Source organism: Biomphalaria glabrata, chromosome 17 (genome assembly GCF_947242115.1).
Source record: "Biomphalaria glabrata chromosome 17, xgBioGlab47.1, whole genome shotgun sequence".
NCBI lineage: Eukaryota > Metazoa > Mollusca > Gastropoda > Planorbidae > Biomphalaria > Biomphalaria glabrata.
The window spans coordinates 17,591,310-17,610,515 of NC_074727.1; the positions used below are offsets into that span (position 1 = coordinate 17,591,310).

Consider the following 19,206-nt stretch of genomic DNA (forward strand, 5'->3'; position numbering starts at 1 on the left):
AAACTTATTATTTATTACTCATGTATATTTCTCATGTAACACAGTATAAATGAAAAGGTTATTGTTTTTATCTTGGTCATGTTAATGTATCTCTTTTAAAGCATAATTAATATGGTTGTTATTATGTTTCTTGGTCTTATCAAGGTATCTCTGGAGGAGGCCTGAGTACCAGTGTGATCAGCAACAGCAGTAGTGTTGGCGGCAATAACAACAGTGTCAGCAGTGGGGCCCCTGTTCCTCCGTCTCTGGACTCCCTGCACCTGATGACCAAGTCGCAGACTTCAAGTGAAGGGGATCGCCTCAGCGACCGGCACCTTGCGACTCCAGAAGACACAGGCCTGAACCTATTAGATGATGATGACACAGGGGAGGACACAGAGGATGGCTACAGCACCTTGAGGAGAAGTGACGGGTTCTCCCCGCGCAACTCTGCTCTTCAGAGCAACCCACTTTCACTACTTGCCAAAGAAGGCTCAGAGGAAACGTCTGTAAATTTTCAAAGAGTTAGGAATGACATTGATAGAGAGACTGACAATGATCCCAACTATGAAAGTGTAGATGAAACAAGAGCCAAAGTAGCAGCTCTGAGAGCCCAAGAGAGTAATGCAGCAGGCTCTAAAACCACCGAATTCAAATTGGGCTCTTTAGGCAACAATACTGCATCCAATAATGTAGCTAAAATGCCAAGGCGTAGGATGGATCATGACTATGAGGAAGTCGACATAACACCACCTTCCTCACCTTTAACCTCTCAGCGCATAATTGTCACATCGTCCTACATGAGCTCTCACATATCGTCTTCATCAAGTGTCACCACTAGCTCAAGGACATCTACATCAGTATCATCCAGTCACCAAGAGGACAATCCTGCCATGTACGAATCTCACATGTATGAAGAGCTCTCTGAAGTCAGGGCTAAAAAAACTGATATGAACAAACCCAAGAAAGCCCCAGGGCATGGCAAATCCAACCAGGAGGACAAGAAAAAAGGAGGCGTAGCTGACAAAAAGAAATCAGCCAGTGGGGAAAAGAGAAAAAGTGAAGCAGAGGAAAAGAAAAAAGAAAAGAATGAAGAGAAAAGAAAGAGTGGCTCGGATGAAAAGAAGAAAGAGGAGAAGAAGAAGTCAGAGGAGAAGAAGAAGCACAACTTAGAGGAGAAACACAACCATGCTGCAGGCCACAGTAATGGTACGAGACTGTAAACTTTATCCTCATGATGGCACTAGACGGTAAAGGTAAACTTTATTCCCATCATGGCACTAGACTGTAAAGGTAAACTTTATTCCCATCATGGCACTAGACTGTAAAGGTAACCTTTATCCCCATCATGGCTTATCTCTAAGTAACAACACATCACTGTAAAGAATCTTGGGCTCTAGATCAAATGTATAAAAAGAACATGTGCTCAAAAGTGCCATTTTAAAACAAGAAATATGAATGCTAGTCAAGCTTAATTTCTAATTGAAGTTAACAAAATAAAGGTAAATATAACTGCTCAAAAGTACTGTCATGATCTATATCAATAAATGTTAAATTGATAAGTACCAAGTGAAAATCATCTCTCTGGTGGGCAAGACGTTACATACTTATTGTTCTAACAGCCTACAGGACATCTACATTTTTTTAGAAACCTATATGAATGAATAGTTTAAAAAACCAATTAATTAAATATTGAAATTGATAATTAAAATGAGCATCAGTCACAACCATGGTAACATTAGGAATACTATTGATAATGATCGACTTTGTACCTGAGGCTTAACAAACTTTTATGGGGCAGTAGGTCTACACTTTAATTACTTTAGTATTATACATTATAGTTACCTCCTTTCTCTCACTTTTAAAGACTTTTTTTTAGTTTCAAATCCCAACCTTCATTTGGATTCAAACTTGTGACTGGCCTTTCCTGTCTTCAATTTTTATAATATTTTTTTTTCTCATTAGCTTATGCTTACTCTGTAAAGTATTCTCATCACGCCACTTGGGAATATCAAAAGTCAAACGTTGAATAAAAGACTTGACTAACAATTGACCCATTCATTGATAAATAATTTTGTGCTAGTTTTGCAATAGGACTGAGTTACCTCTGACAATATTGTATTTTAGCTTTATTGTTGTTGGTATAGATGTTATTATTCTGTACATATCTACATGTTTTTTTTTATTTCTGTGTAAATGCATTTAACTTTTGTATAATCAAAATTTGTAATGTTACTTATAGGGCTTCAAGCAGATCTATTTCATTACATATTTAATTGTAGTTTATTGTATTAAATGTATTTTTTTATTTAAATTTTTTTGTCCATTCCAAGATGTTTTAGACATTTATTTTTACATGTAAAATATTTTATTTAAAGACGGAATATTACCTACATTGTTGTATTGTACAAAATATTTGTTCAAAAATAAAATAGTTTGGAGGAATTTTCTTACATTAAAAAAAGGTATTGATGTTTATGAATAACTCAGCCCACACGTGACATTGTAGGATTCACTCACTTGCTCATATTAAATTCTTCATTTTTAAATGCCTAAGCAACTTTTAAAGACTTTTTTTCTAATTTCTAATTAGCTAAAAAAAATCAAAATGTGAATTTAACAGAGATCTATAGAATGCTCTGGAGTTTCATTCGGAGCATTGCTTTATTAAGACGTGTCCGTAATTAAGATATGATGACAGACATTCGAGTATGTTCTGTGTGTAAATACTGTACAGGACCCTGCCTTGTATATTTGTTTTTATCACATTTTTATTTTATACTGAATTTCAATAAAAACAGCACTTTTTGTTTCGTTTATGTTCTGCATGTTTCTGTAGCCCAAATTGTTATCCACACAAGCCAACATTCCCCATTTTTTTACTTACCTCCAGAGTTGTTATTTATTTATTGTTTAATTTTCATAATTTAAAAATCTGAGTGTAGATTAAGTGAGAAAAGAAAATAATGAATGTTTCGAACATTAAAAATCAAATGTACAATTTATTTTTTAAAATAAAAACCTAGCTTCTCCCCCCCCCCTTTTTTACATCCCTCTTAGATTTTTTTTTTCTATCTATATAGCTTTAGAGAAGACAACAAAAACGTTAGTGATGTGACAAAGTTTTGTGTGAAGTGTGGTTGAAAAACATTTTGTTTGACAAAAAAAACATGTTTTGTGTTTTTAGTGGGAGTGTTCTCTGCTAGTGTAAGCGTGACACTAGTGTTGAAAATCACAATAGTACTTTTTACTGGACTTTGGTTGTTTTGAATGTATTAATGTTGTTTTTACAAGTAGCCGTATTTTTGCTTTTTTAAGAATCAAAAATGTTTTGGCTTCATTGTGAATGTCATTTCAAAGTATTACAACAAGCAGTTGTGATTGTGTTATGTTGTGATTGTGCTTTTGATGCCAAGTTGATCAGTTATGTCAAGATTGAAATATCACAGATATTGAATAATGTTGCTAGAGTGTCACTTGTCTTTTTTGTTCAGCTTTACTCTCTACTCCTTCTATTTAACAAGTTCTACTTTCTACTTTTTCTCTTTCTACAGTTCACTTACTACTTTTTTGTCTTCTATAGTTCTACTTTTTGTTTCTTCTGCACAAGACAAAAGGATCCCACTTGGATCAGCCCAGAGAATCTCTTGTCATCACTACATCTTTGCTAAAAAAGATGTATTCTTGAATAACTAAAAACAAAGATGTATTCTTAATTTAATAACACTTGCTATAAACAAAGATGTATTCTTTAATAATTGTCTTAAACTTGTGTTCAGTCAATATTTTTCTGCTTAAACAATTTCACTTAGTGATAAATATAGAGGGTAGAGGTCCCTCTTGTCTCTAGCCATTGACTAGCTTGGTTGTTATATGGACAGGAAAATTTACAATGATCTTGACACTTTTAAATAGATTTTTAATTCAGCTCTTCAAATTTGGAGTAAAAAAAAATAGTCTCATCTGGGTATTAAAGCTCAATGCTTAGTATTAAGTCTAGCACTCTCACTACAAGCACCATCTCTTGCTCTTCTCTAACATGTTTAAAGCACTGTCTCTTGTCATTGGTTGCTCTTCTCTAACATGTTTAAAGCACTGTCTCTTGTCATTGGTTGCTTTTCTCTAACATGTTTAAAGCACCGTCTCTTGTCATTGGTTGCTCTTCTCTAACATGTTTAAAGCACTGTCTCTTGTCATTGGTTGCTCTTCTCTAACATGTTTAAAGCACCGTCTCTTGTCATTGGTTGCTCTTCTCTAACATGTTTAAAGCACTGTCTCTTGTCATTGGTTGCTCTTCTCTAACATGTTTAAAGCACTGTCTCTTGTCATTGGTTGCTCTTCTCTAACATGTTTAAAGCACCGTCTCTTGTCATTGGTTGCTCTTCTCTAACATGTTTAAAGCACTGTCTCTTGTCATTGGTTGCTTTTCTCTAACATGTTTAAAGCACCGTCTCTTGTCATTGGTTGCTCTTCTCTAACATGTTTAAAGCACTGTCTCTTGTCATTGGTTGCTCTTCTCTAACATGTTTAAAGCACCGTCTCTTGTCATTGGTTGCTCTTCTCTAACATGTTTAAAGCACCGTCTCTTGTCATTGGTTGCTTTTCTCTAACATGTTTAAAGCACCGTCTCTTGTCATTGGTTGCTCTTCTCTAACATGTTTAAAGCACTGTCTCTTGTCATTGGTTGCTCTTCTCTAACATGTTTAAAGCACCGTCTCTTGTCATTGGTTGCTCTTTTCTAACATGTTTGACATGATGAGGTATTGAGTGATACAGAGCCCTAACTTTCTAAGACAATGTGTGAGCTGTCAAGCAGCTACTTAAATATTAAATGAAAATGCCATTCCATTGTTTTGTTTGGACTTGACTTTGTGCAATATATCTACATGTAGCATGACTGGGAGTTCATTTTGTCATAATACAAAATGTTTGCAATATTTGTGGTGGAGCTAGATCTGCTGATTGTAAAGGCTTCGTAAAGTGTACAATTTTTAAAGCAAACATTTTTTTTGAAGCATACATTTATTAAAGCATACATCAACTATATGAGAAATTAAACCAATACAAAATTACAAGGTAATCTCAGTACATTGTCATTGAAATGCTAATAGTCTCTACTTCAGAATAACTTCTTATATTGTCAAATCAGTCTTAGACTTTATTTTTCTCTCCCTTATCTAGTAAAAAAAAAATGTATTTATGCACTATCTTTACAAAATGATTTTGTCTTGTCTGTGGGACTTTCTTCTTATCAGTGCAAGAATGTTAATTGGTTAAAAGTAAATCATTTGTAAAGTGTTGATTGATTCAATGATTGATTAATAGCAAAAAAAATGTTTTTATTTTTAAATTTAGTTATTTCATTTGTAGATATGCTCTGCTACAAGCATGTTATTATTACTCAATTGTCTGATGATTATATTTGTTATTGGTGCTACTCTAAAGGAAAGACTAAAACCTTGCTTTACTATATTCAATATACTTTGTTCTACTTTCTTGTACAGTGTATGCACATATTCTAAAAAGCTCTGTACAGTGGATAAAACCTGGCATGTTTTATTCCCGTAGTTTGTGTTTTTGTCACTATACAAAGTTGGTGCCTCTAGTAATATTTATTCCGCTTGCCCTGGTGTTATGTTGTGTGTAGGAGCAGAATAGCACACTCAAGTAGAATTAAGCCTTGTAGGTCAGATCTCATATGCTCTGCTAGCAATTAAACACTAGGGAAATAATTAGGATTCAAATGTCATAGACTGTAGTAGTTGTCACTTATGCTGTGTAATACAAATAGTATGCTAAAAGTATTCTCCGCAAACCTTCAAAACTTTTTTTTTAATTTAAGAGGAGACCAATCCAATTTCTGTCATACTTTTGAGTTTTTTATAAAAGAAAAAAAAAAGTATCATTGTTCTCATTTTGGCCTTTAAGATAGAATTTAAATAAGAATGTGTTGACTTGCTCTAACTTGTCCACACTCCCCAAGAGACTAATAGTGAACAACATAAAAAAAAAGTTTTTTTTAAAAGATAAGTCCTTGTTTATGTAGTTGATGACTTTTTGTAAGCGCAAAAAGAATCTTGGCTAATTAGGTGTTGTATAAATCTACTCAGAGTACATACAATTCTAAAATGAAATAGAAGATTCTGGTTTGGCAATAGGCTTAAAGATTCAGACCTAGATGACGGTGCGCAAAATGTTCCTAAACATCTATTTATTTATTTAACTCTTGAATATATAGATTGTCTAGACCTCCAGACCAAATTTAATTTTAAGGAGATTATGTTTTGAAATTTATAACAGTCAAACCAGAGTTTTTCCCTGTGTAATTAGGGAATATTGTTTTCCCAAAGATATACTTAATTTGTCAAATTTCTAGGAAAATTGTTAGAGCCTCTTAAAAGAGGAATTGTATAAAAAAAAAAGAACTAGAAAATAGAAATGTGAAAACACAAGAATTCTTAGGATTCTTATACTAAAAAACAGAAACAAGAATTTTTAGGATTCTAATGTCTGTGGCACCAAAGTAGACACACTTGAGCTCATTATAGGATTGAGTTGAACTAACACTTAACACACATTTTTTAGTTTATTGTCATTTTTTTTTTACTACTAATATGAGTTACACTTGGTGTCAACTTATTCAGTGTAGGCTGAACTATAGTTTTGAAGTATTGGACTTGTTAGTGTCTGAGTATACAATTGTCATAGAGCAGACATTTTATTCTTGGTTTTTGTTGATCAAAAAATGGAAACAACTTTGTCACTAAGGCTAAAAGTCCACCTGAAGCTACTGTAAAATCCCAAGTACACTTGTAAACTAGGAATGCTACTTGCAGTATTTCAGTTTTCACAATTTTATTTTAATAATTTTGTTGTTTTGTTTCAAATCTTTTGTTGACCTTGGTTTCAAATTTTCCTTGACAGTATTCATATTTATACAGTTTTTTTTTTAATTATTGATTTTTAAAACTATATCTGTAGTTTGTATATAATGCTGTGAACTATTAGCCTTCTTTGTTCTCTTCATTGGCTTTGTATCCTTCTATGTTTGACATGAACTAATAGTTAATCTTCCTTAGGATAAACATGTATTCACAATTAATGTAGCTGTTTTATTTCAAATATATTATTTTGGCTGATTTTTCCTAGAGGTTATCTCCTGAATCCTTAGTACCGCAAGGCAGTAGAGTTTTTATGTCGAAGACCCTTCTTCTTGTATGAATAGCCTTACTAGGCTGATGAGCTCCATCTGCCAGAAGCTCCCGGTTTTGAGGTGTCTGGTATCTGCCTTCACTCTTTCACCTGTTAGTAGGAGCAGTTTTGCTGAGCTTAATATTTCAGCTACTCAAGCAGGCCAGGTGCTCTATTTTGACCAACTATAAGTAAAAGGAGTAAATGGGGGGGGGGGGGGCATTAGCCTTTAGTTCAGTCTGTTAATGAGGTGTTTTTTTTAATCAAGAGTTAATTATTAAGTAAGTTGATGTGTCAGCTATTTCTAGAAATGCCTGATAAATATTAACATGCCCTGCTAATGTTCAACAATTTTATTTGCTAAAGTTTTCTAGCACTTATTTCTCAGTCTTGCTTTTTTCTTTTTAACAGTAATGGAAACTTTTTTTTTTTAAATAATCTACAGAGTTACCAAAATCAAAACATTTTGTCATTTATTCAATGTAAGTCCTATTCATAGTTCCATTGATCTTCTCAATAAAGTAAAATTATATTTGTATACTTTCTGAAGGAAAATATTTCATTAATGTGGATCATTGTTAATTTCCATATTGTAATATTGTACACTATTTTGTTCTTATTCATCACTACTTCTGGCATAGTGACATTTTTCTAAACCTACGATGTATGTAAACTCATTTTGTTTTATTACATTAGGTCTGTCTATAGTCTATACATTGTTACTAATTTCCAACATTCTGAAACAACAAAGCATAAGGGTTGACTACTGGCTGATAAACTACAATCAAACTTCACTATAGAGCTTGTTAGTATTGATTTTCTTGTATTCTGGACTACAGTAGCAATATTTTATTCATACTCCTCTCTCAGCTGGGACTGAAAGATGAACTGTAAAATGAAAGCAGCGTTTTTATAGATATTTACTTTTTTTTTTTGTCTCTACAAGTACAACTGAAACATGTTAATATTATATACTTGCCATTTTTATTGTAAATGAATTTAGAGCATTTTTAAATCAAAGATTTATTATTTAATTTGCTTGCAAGATATGTAGTTGTAAGGTGTATATGAGATCGTTTTCTTTTTTCATAATTGTTTTGGTTTACATTTGATATTTAGACTAACCATTTGTTTTATTTCTTAACTCAATGCATCTATAGACTTTCCAGTAGATCTGACATTAGCCAGTTTATTTTGTATATTCAAGATATTAACCTTACTATATGCATCAATGTATACATGAAAACATAAGTCAGAAAATATGAACTTGTATGTCTGCAAAAGTTTTTTGAAAGCATTAAACATAGACTCAAATTCATTTGATTTTTGGCTGTGACTTACAGAATTGTAGTGCAACCTTATCTAATTCAATAGTATAGACCAATCAATAGCTGCCCACAGGTTGCGATGTCTAAGGTCAGTGTTGAGGCCTTCTATAGCAATTGGTTTTGGCATGGTGGCTTAGTGGGAAAACAGTTGGCTTCCAAACCAAGGGATCTCAAAAAGCTATGAGAACTGGTATTTTGAATTTCTGGACTTTCAGGATATGAGTCCACCCAACTCTAATGGGAACCTGACATTAGACATTGGATAAAGTAAAGTGATTGGTCACTGTGCTGGCCTCATGACACTCTTGTTATCTGTTGACCATAATAACAGATGACTTAAACTCATATGCCCATAGATTTCAAGGCCTGAAAAGGGTACTTTACTGCATTTACCCTTTATTTTATTCAATTCAATGATACCTTTGGAACTTGTTTAGTCCAGTTAACCTTTCCATACACCACTATGGGAATGTTTGCCAACCAGAGGCACTGCAGTTCTTTGTTAACACATTAGGCATAATTTGCATTCAAGTTTTATTTGTATTCTAAACCTTGCTTGTGAAATAGTTGTTACAATAGTGAATGTCTATTCTGAGCTGCAATGACAATATTTTGTAAGTAGGCCTAGATTATGCTGGAACAGTGTTTCTAAAGACATCACATCTTTTGCTCACTCAATACTGACTTGGACTATTTCCTATACACCAGTTTTGAATATAAGGTTTACCTTTGTCCCTTCTTCACACTGAGCATATTTTTTTTTAATTCAATTTCCCACTGATCACACTTGTTAGTTCTCATATCACTTCAAAATATTTGTTTTATTTATTACTTAATATTTTTTAGTATCTATTTTATTAATTCCACAGCATTCCAAATTTCTTTGTTTGTTTTGTTTTTTTGGTCATGTTAGCACAAATTTGGCAAAGGCACAATTAATTTATGAAATATTTTATTTATACAAAATATTTATTTTTAAAGAAAATGTTCACATTAATTTATGGTTATAATTAGTACAACATAGAATAATCTTGGAACTATTTCTTACTTTTTAGATTCAGGTAAGATGATTTTTTTTTAAATAACTATACTCATACCATAATTTTATTGACATATTATCTATGATTTATTTTTTATGACATTCTTCTCACCATATTTGGTAATGAATAAAAATAACCTAATCTAGACTAGCAGCTAATGATAAACAGTTTAAATATTTGCAATTTTAATGTTGAGAAACATTCACTTGTACCAGTAGCATAAAAAAGTTTTTTCAAAATTTACCAAAAATTCATGTCCTAATTTTTTGCTTAGTGTTCTATTGTAATGTTCATTTTTACAAGCAAAAATTATAAATAAATGTTGCCAGGAATGATTGATTTTTATTATTTTTTTAAATACATATTTTTTAACTAGAAAAAACACTTAAATGTCTTAGTTTAATTTATTGTTTAAGTCTGGTTAAAGTGCATGAGCTAAAAGATAATTTTCTTGACTTGTAAATTCAACCATTGTCTTCAATATGTTCAGCATTTCTTTGTTTAATATGTGTCATTTATCATGTATAAAATAAAAAAAACATTCTTACTGTAACACATTGCGTTGGACTGAAACAGTGTTCATCAGATTTTGATACCATATGCTCCATACAATTGACTAAAGAATGGCTCTTGAATGTTTGACATCAATTATTTTTGCAGTCTGTAGTCAAATGGTTCCCTAAGTGTGAAGTGTTAATGACTTTAGGATAAGTAAAAAAAAAAATATTTTGTCAACAAACAAAAACTGGCTAGAAGTCTGCTTTATTATAATGTTGTGTTAAGGGATGAAATCTCTCATGAAAACCTTTGCATGTGTTAAGGGATGAAATCTCTCATGAAAACCTTTGCATGTGTTAAGGTATGAAATCTCTCATGAAAACCTTTGCATGTGTTAAGGGATAAAATCTCTCATGAAAACCTTCACATGTGTTAAGGTATGAAATCTCTCATGAAAACTTTGCATGTGTTAAGGGATGAAATCTCTCATGAAAACCTTTGCATGTGTTAAGGGATGAAATCTCTCATGAAAACCTTTGCATGTGTTAAGGGATGAAATCTCTCATGAAAACCTTTGCATGTGTTAAGGGATAAAATCTCTCATGAAAACCTTCACATGTGTTAAGGTATGAAATCTCTCATGAAAACTTTGCATGTGTTAAGGGATGAAAGCTCTCATGAAAACCTTTGCATGTGTTAAGGGATGAAATCTCTCATGAATAATAAGCCTTAAAGATATTTATTAAAACATTACAACACACAAAACAAGCTGTATTCTTTAAAAAAAAACAACTTTATTTACATATAGTGAACATTATAATTACACCGGACAAATGACTGATTGCATTGATTGGCAATGTTTATAACACTAATACGCAAAGATATTTCTTACAACTTACAGAATCAAACCAACTAAACATTAAATTTTTAAAAAAAAATCAACAATTAACAAATCTCAAGAAAACAAATGTCAAATTTAGACTAAATAAAAAAAAAAAAAGACCATCTCTAGATAGTGTGAAATGACTCCCAAAAGGAATATAGCATCCATTATGTTCACATGGTGTAGCCAAGGGATGCAGAAAATGAAAAACATGAGCAGCTCCTCTATACTGTGACTATTGAATATTAGACTCTAAAATATTTTTTTGGCTAGAGTACCATCAAGGAAAGGGCTAGAAAAGTTCATCTCATGAAAAGTTTGTGGACTTGGGGGGAAGTAAAAAATTCTTGTTTCTAAGTATAATCATACAATCTTCATCGCTCCCTTAAAGAAGCATGTCAGCTGTAATCAATGAATGCCTTTTAATAGTCATTAAATTAATGATGGTTACTTTAATCATCACATAACATTATCTACGCAAAGGTCAGAGGAATAATTTAAAGATAATTTTTTTTTTTTGCTTTCTAAATTCTGTGAGCAATATAATCTTTAGCTACATTTCACTTTCAGTCTTACATTCACTCTAACATTTATTTTGTCATAAACAAATCAGCAGGATACTGAATAAAAACTATAAGTATAAATATATAAAAACTAATTTGAATTCAAAATTCATGTAGAGTAAGAATGAAAACAAAAAGAACATAAATAAGTGCAGATGCACCTAGAGGATCAGACAACAAACAGGAAAACATATTCATTGCATGGACAATTATTTTCTGTCCACATTTGAGTTAAAATATTATGTACATCATATTATTATAATACAAACAATAGATCTTATCACAGCCTTGTGCCTGGAAAGAAAGACAACTTTCAGAATCAGTTCTAGACACAACCAGAGTAGCATACCAAGATACCCAACACATTAACTCAAGGCATATTTTAATTAAAACTTTGGTAAATCAAATTAATGCACTATAAACGATAAATAACAATGTATTATAAGGCCACAGTTACAACATGGTCAAAAGTGTCTAATGAATAAATTGGTGAGGATGATTGCTACCTGCCAATGAAGAATTCAAGGGAAGAATGGAATAATATGACATATTGTTCTGATTCTAAAAAAAACCTTAAATTCTAAGTTTTACAATAATTGGTGTTTCCACACCAAATTGAAACAAAAAAGAAACTTGTGCATTAGAAAAAATACTAGTCCATAACAATGTTTTACGACTACATTGCTAAGACTTAATGTTTCATGAGAGAAGGGAAGTGAAATGGTCATGGAAATCACTTAATGAAACCCAACTCAATGTGAACTTGTATGCAATACTTATATTACATGAGGCTTTTACAAAATTGATAGTATCTGGTTATCAGTTGCATAATAATGTGATGTAATAATACTCTGATCTCAATAATTCACAATGTTTTTGAAAGATGATCTCACTTTAAAATGAAAAACAAACGAGCCCAGCAGAAAAATTGCTTCATTGCAATGCATGTTTATTTGGTACATTAAAATATTGTGGCTCCTATTTGAGAAATAATGGAAACACCAAGAAAGATTCCTTTCTAAGACATATTCCTGAACTTTAGAGGCATCATGAGTCCATCACTGAACATCTCTCCATCTGATAGTGTAATCCAGGCATTCAAAAAGAAAACCATATTTGGTAAAGCCAATGTCTGAGGAACTTCATAACATAACCATTGTCACCTCTAAAACCTGGAAGGCAAATGGAGATAATCAACCTTCTTTTTTTAAGGTCAAGCAGTTTACCAGGGCAAAGGCTCACTGCTGCCATTCAAGTATTAAAGCTTCAGGAGTAAACCTTGAAGAAAATTAAGGTGTGGAGCTTTTTAGGTATAATGAAAGCTCAAACAAGCATATTACAAGTCATCAGTAAAATGATCTCACAAAGACCTTTTCACTTCATACAACTGGCTGTTATCTAAGCTTCCAATAAATTTGACCAATACATTAAACAAAATTTAAAAAAAACAACATATATGTTTTTATACAGAGGCATTTGTTCATAAACAACAAACACAAATTCATTGACAGAACATTTTGAGGTTAAAGAGTTAACTAATCAATTTGTTTTGTACAGTTTAAATGGTAGGTGAATGAATACAACTTTTTTTGTTTCTTAATCTATTAACACAATAAGCTAAAATATAACTTTTGTTTTCCTAGATAAAAAATGTTGAAAGCATGTATCAACTCCATAATGTTGGCTAGTAGAGAACTCAAACACAGGACAAATTTAATAATGAATAATTGAATTCCATCTTGACTCAGGGATTTCAATTCCCATCTCATCTAGACAACCACAAGCATTAACAGGATAACTTTATAAGGCCTGATCTTTTACTTAACATTGAAAATCTAAGTCTTCATCTCATTTCTAGAAAAACTGGTTTACAAAGACACAAGGTATTTCATAGTAAAAAAAAATTAAAAACAAATAGTAGTGATAATATTGTAATAATAAAACACAAAATTAGTTTCAAACTTTGCGGGTAACACAAGTCCTATAACTTATAACTACATCAAATTCAAAGAATTGAAATAAAATTTGACCACAAGCAGCACATTGTGGCAACTAAAGAGTTAAATAAACATCCAATAATATTTTTGACATAAATTCAAGTATATAGATCAATAACAATATTGGTCAGTGACATGATGTCATATAATTTAAATGAGATTCCAAGAGAATATTTACTCTCAAAATCCTATTTCACAATCAAATTTATTTTTTTTAAAAATGGTCTGCACAACACATCAAAGATTTTACACCATAAATTATTCAGACTGATTTAGATTAATACATCTTCATAACATGTTTTTAAGGCAATTAGACCACAAGCATTTTTAATTTTATGTTGTCATGGATAATGTCATTACTTCTTTTTTTACAGCACATGCAAAAAAGTATATAATGTTATATAAGCTCATACAAAAATACATTCTGAAAAAAAAAATGCAAGTTTTATTATTTTTAATAAATAAAGGTTTTATAAAACTGAATTATTAGTTTTACACAAGTACTCATTAGCAACAAAAAAAAAATATATTGCCTGCTTAAACAAAAAGCATGAAGCATTGATACTGATGAAGAGATCAGTTTTACACAAGTAAAAATACAAATATGTAAAACCTATTTACACAAATAAAAACTTCAGGAATTCAGAACAAAATGTAATGTAGACTGGATAAATAATCCAAGGATTATGGAGTGTAGTAATAGGTCAACTCACAGAAACACCCAAAAGAGCAAAGACTCAAAACAAAATTAACAAAACATACACAACTTTCTGTAATCATTTTAAATGTGGATTTTGAAAAAAAAAATTAAAGTCTTGTCTTATACCAGAAGATGAATGTAAAAAAAAAAATATTATTATAACCACAGAATTGGACGGTTAGGACCCTAACATTAATACAAGAATACTACCCATATTAAAATTTGAGATTGATTTACATCTATGTATCTCCAAAGCATGTATAAAGCACCTAAAAAGTAATGTACTCAAAAATATGATTGTATTTTGGCACTAGAGACTAGCACTTTCCAAGTTACTGTTAGCAAATTACAAGCTCTTAAATTATGCTTCATTTTAAGCAATTACAAACTATTAACACAAATCTAAAGTAGTTGTGTTTTTTTTTCAACATTATAATTTTTTTTTAAATATTATATTAATAAACATGTATGTTATTTATTTCCTCGATTAAAAAAAATATTAAAAGAGTGCAAAAAAAAAAGCTTGTCAAAATTTGAGTAAATAGGAATAATAGTTCTGCACAAATATTATGCACAAATATTAAGGTCACTTGGAGAAAACTGAGATTGCATGTTGAAAATGTAAAAAAAAAAAAGTTTAGAAAAAAACAACATTTGAGCAGTACAAAAGGTAAACATCCCTGACAGACTTCATAGCCACTGACATATTAATGAACTATATATAACATTAACAGCCAGTGAATATCTACAAAGCAAAGTATAGACACTAATTGGGTTCAATACGTTTGGTCTGATTTGTTACAAAAAATTGCAAACTTTTTTTCACAATAATTTTATTAATCACCATATATTACAAACAAACTGGTGATTTAATGTTTAATTAATATTTGACTAATGTTTACTAATGAGTAAGGAGGCACTGCCAATGTTGTTGGAATCATGTTCCAGAGCTGCACCACAACCTGATTTCAACACATTTCACTTATTGACTAAAACTATTTAGACATTTATTATAAAAAACATAATAATAAGCATTATTATCCTGAAGGTCATATGATTTTCTTAAGTTTCACAATTTAAAAAAAATATGAAAAGATTTGAACTATCTCAGCTTTTCTAGTAAAAAACTTTCACAAGTTTGATCATCTGTATGTCAGCTAACACCCTGTTTGCACACATCTTGTCACAGATGGTTGTGACTTGTTAATCTTTCTACAATCAGTGCAGTCCAATGTTAAGTAAAAAAAAACTTTTATGGTGGTGTAGGTCCATTATCAGGGATTGTGAGGTCTACATTAGTCCCAAGTATTAGATGTGGATGTTTGCAGTCTAATATATCTTTATGCTTTTGTTCCAAAGGTTGATCTGTAACAGAAATCAAATAATTAGTTTCTTTTTAATAATGCTGTGACAAGTACTTTGCAGATAACATTGATGGCCTAGCAGGGACAGAAGAAGAACTAGCTGACCTGGTAATGCTCATTGACAAAAAAACAAACAAATTATGACCAATAGCCAACAGGGCTTTAAAAGAGGCATCAGTATTGGAGGTGAAAAGCTGACTAGTGTTAACAGCTTCAAATACCTCAGAGCTATTGTCTCAGATGAGGGAACAAAACCAGAACTACTGGCCGGAATAGCACAGTCCACAGCAGCCCTTTCAAAACTGAAAATGATTTGGAAAGACAAGGGCATGGCCCTTGGCACCAAAATCAGACTGATGCGCTCCCTGGTCATGGCCACATTTTTATATGCTTGAGTCTTGGACGCTGACTGCAGAGCTAGAGAGGAGGATCCTAGCAATGGAATTGAGATGCTACAGAAGGATCACTTTCTAAGACCGCATCACAAACCAAGAGATTAGAGACTGGGTTACTGCAGCGATTGGACCCCATGATGACCTGCTAACTATTGTAAAGAAACGCAAGCTTAAAATATATGGCCATATTACAAGATCCACGGGGTTCACAAAGACCTTCCTTCAGGGAACAGTACCAGGAAAAAGAAGAATAGGCAGACAGAGAAAACGATGGGAGGGCAACATAAAAGAATGGACAGGCCTACCATTGATAGAGGTATTAAACAAGGCAAAAGACACGGAGGAATGGAGAAAGACGGTCAAAAAATCTTGCTTGGTGCCCCAACGGTCCAACAGACTAAGGGATAGGTAAAGGTAAAGGTAAGGACAAGTACTTAGCCTTAATAGTCTAGTCCAATACTTAATAGTCTAGTCCAATACTTGCAGTAAAAAATGTGAAAATACAATTTTCTCATAAAGAATATATATTTATTTAAAAGAAGCAAAAAATAAATAATGCTAAGGCCCTCTAGATAATTTATCTGGTTCTGTATAATTTAAATTCTGATTAAAATGGGCACTCACCATTAAATAAATGTTTAGCCAGAAATGCCAAGGAAACATTCACACAAGCAGACATTGCCAGCTTTGGTGCCAAAGTGTAGCAGACGTCTAGTAAGCGGCCTAAAAGTTGGGGCACAATGAACTGAAAATCTGTCATGCTCTGATGGCAACCACCCCTGAAATAGTTGAAAGTAATATGTTAGTAAAATTAACATCCAGGTTTACAGATTTTTGTAATTAGTGACTTTATACAAATTGCTATCATTTGAAAAGTATTTCATAGATTATAAAAAAAATTATTTGTTTTAAACTCATACTTATTGTTATCTATTCATTTATTTGTTTGTTGTTAAGCAATGTCTGGTTATCAATTGGTATGGATCCAAATATACTTTCTATGTGTTCACTTATCTTATTTCTTTATTGACATACAACTTTCTTTATAAATGCAACTAATTTTAGCAATTAAATAATCTCTAATAATAAGGTCCTTCACCTTTAAGGAACAATGCTATTGAAATGCACATTAAAAACTTGGCAATACTGCCTGGCTACCAATCAAAACTTAAGAAACATTGATGAATTGACCTACTTAAGGGTGATCATTGGTCTGTCAGATGACTCTTTGGCCTTCTGAAACTTTATCATCCGGTTCACATTTCTCTCCCATTGAAAGTCTTCCATATTTAAAAGCAGACATGGTTGTTTCACTGACCTATCTATAAAGTCATCAAGTGGATGCATCCAGCCATCCAAAGAAATGCCAACTCTAAAAAAAATATTAAATAATAGAAACATATTCATCCACATCAAACAAAAAGTTCTTATTTAAAATGTTGCATTGTGTAGGGCAGGAATATCATGTGAAAGCTGTGTAAACACTACTTGCAGCAGAGACTGAAATGATGTAAGGATGATATCAAGGACTGCACCAGACTATCCAGGGAGGATTTCCAGATAGCAGCAGAGAGACAAGAAAGATGACTATAAAGTGTTGGCTTAAATTCTTCCCTGAACGTAGAATAAATGAATATGATTGTGTGTCAGATATAAAGAAGACTGTATCACTAAACTGACATCCATTCGACTCATAAAGTCTGTGTGTCCATTGTTAGAGTAGCATACAGAAAAAAGCAAAGCTGTTTGATATGGGACACTGGAACATGACAAGGACTATTGAGAAGAGAAGTTAAAAAGAAAAGTATAAAAACTAAATTGAATTATAACTGAAATTCATATTAGCAGCTAGGTGCATTTAATTTCCAAAGATGACAAAATAAAAACAAAAATATGAAAAAAAAATATTTATAAAGACAACAACAAACTAAAACTGGAGAAAGGCTTAGAAAGGACAATGACATACTTGAATCGTTCATCCACAGCCAATGTGGCCAGTGTTGCTGCACCACCAAAAGAGTGACCAATAATTGCAACTCTTTCTAGATCTAATCGATCCTGTAAAAAAAGAAATGTACACTTAAACAAAAACCATAAGTGTATTTTGATTATTATTATCTTAACATCATAAAAACAAATGCTCTGCTGCTGGTTGACCTGGAATATATATATATATATATATATATATATATATATATATATATATATATATATATATATATATATATATATATATATATGGCCTAAATGTTTGGTGGACCACAGGATGAAAAACTCTGATCAATAGCATCACCCCTACCTTGAATTGATTTGTTTTGAAGGCCAAGTCCAGCTTGTTGTAGACATGGTTTCCTTGGGTCATGTTAGTCAGTTCATCCAATACTTTACTGATTTCTTCAGTCCTATGATACATCTGTCAAAGTATAAACTTTGTTTACTTAACAAGGCATAGAGTTTATTTATATTAATATTTACAAAACAAAATTCTAATTAACTTATTTTTGTGGATAATTCTTGTTAATGGAATCATATCTTGTTTTGGCGTCACATTTAAGATTATTATTATTATTGATTTTTTTTTCCAGGATTTTTTTTTTTTAAATGTACAGTAATCTTATAATAAGTAATTCATGTATGAAGCCAAATAACGAATGAAGATTTAATGATGAATGCTGAAATATTCAATCCATTTGTTCCCTAACCCTTGAAAGTTTACAATTAGATATTTTTTTTATTGATTGTTGTGTCAAAAAAAAAATTCCTGTAAGAATGAAGTGATGAAGAGGAGAAAAAAGATGTCGTTATGAAATCACATCTTGTCTTAGCTGTATACAGGTTTAATGTTAGGCAGTCAATTGACTGATAGTAGAAAATATAACTAAATCTAATCATAAACATTTTTTAAAAAAATCAAAATATTAAAAAATCCTTTAAAAAAAAAAAAAACAAAGCTTATCTAAAGGGGAAGAACTCTGTCCTTAAAACTATATCTACCAATAATGTACAAGTTATTTTCCTTATTTGATATCAAACAAAATAATTAACTACCAATCATTAATTGACTAATTGAGTATTTTTGTTTCTTGATTCATGTTTTGTTAAGTACAATAAATAATTGTTTAAAGTTTCAACTTGATCAGAAAATGTGTGAAGGAAAAATAGCGTTAACAATTATTTAAGAAGACTAATGCCAACAATTTTAGCCATATCTGTGAATACCAAAGTATTAGTTTCCTAGTTTCCCTTATTGCTATTAAACAAAATAATT

The 19,206-nt window shown here is 31.6% G+C and overlaps 2 protein-coding genes across 6 annotated transcripts in view; one reads left to right on the plus strand and one right to left on the minus strand.

The window, feature by feature from the left end:
• Positions 1-10,090, plus strand: part of LOC106074197 (uncharacterized) — a 27,679-nt gene extending 17,589 nt beyond the window's left edge. For all 5 annotated transcript variants that reach the window (XM_056015897.1, XM_056015896.1, XM_056015898.1 and 2 more), the window contains exon 11: positions 145-10,090. In XM_056015897.1, coding sequence (XP_055871872.1) covers positions 145-1,202 — 1,058 coding nt within the window. In that variant the 3' untranslated portion in view covers positions 1,203-10,090. The remainder of the gene's footprint in view (positions 1-144) is intronic.
• A 728-nt stretch (positions 10,091-10,818) lies between these two features.
• The window catches only part of LOC106074196 (platelet-activating factor acetylhydrolase-like), a 40,140-nt gene continuing 31,752 nt past the window's right edge, over positions 10,819-19,206 (minus strand). The window contains exons 6-10 of the mRNA XM_013234938.2: positions 18,238-18,351; positions 17,905-17,996; positions 17,134-17,310; positions 16,563-16,717; positions 10,819-15,544 (exon numbers count right to left, since the gene is read on the minus strand). Coding sequence (XP_013090392.2) covers positions 15,432-15,544; positions 16,563-16,717; positions 17,134-17,310; positions 17,905-17,996; positions 18,238-18,351 — 651 coding nt within the window. The 3' untranslated portion in view covers positions 10,819-15,431. The remainder of the gene's footprint in view (positions 15,545-16,562; positions 16,718-17,133; positions 17,311-17,904; positions 17,997-18,237; positions 18,352-19,206) is intronic.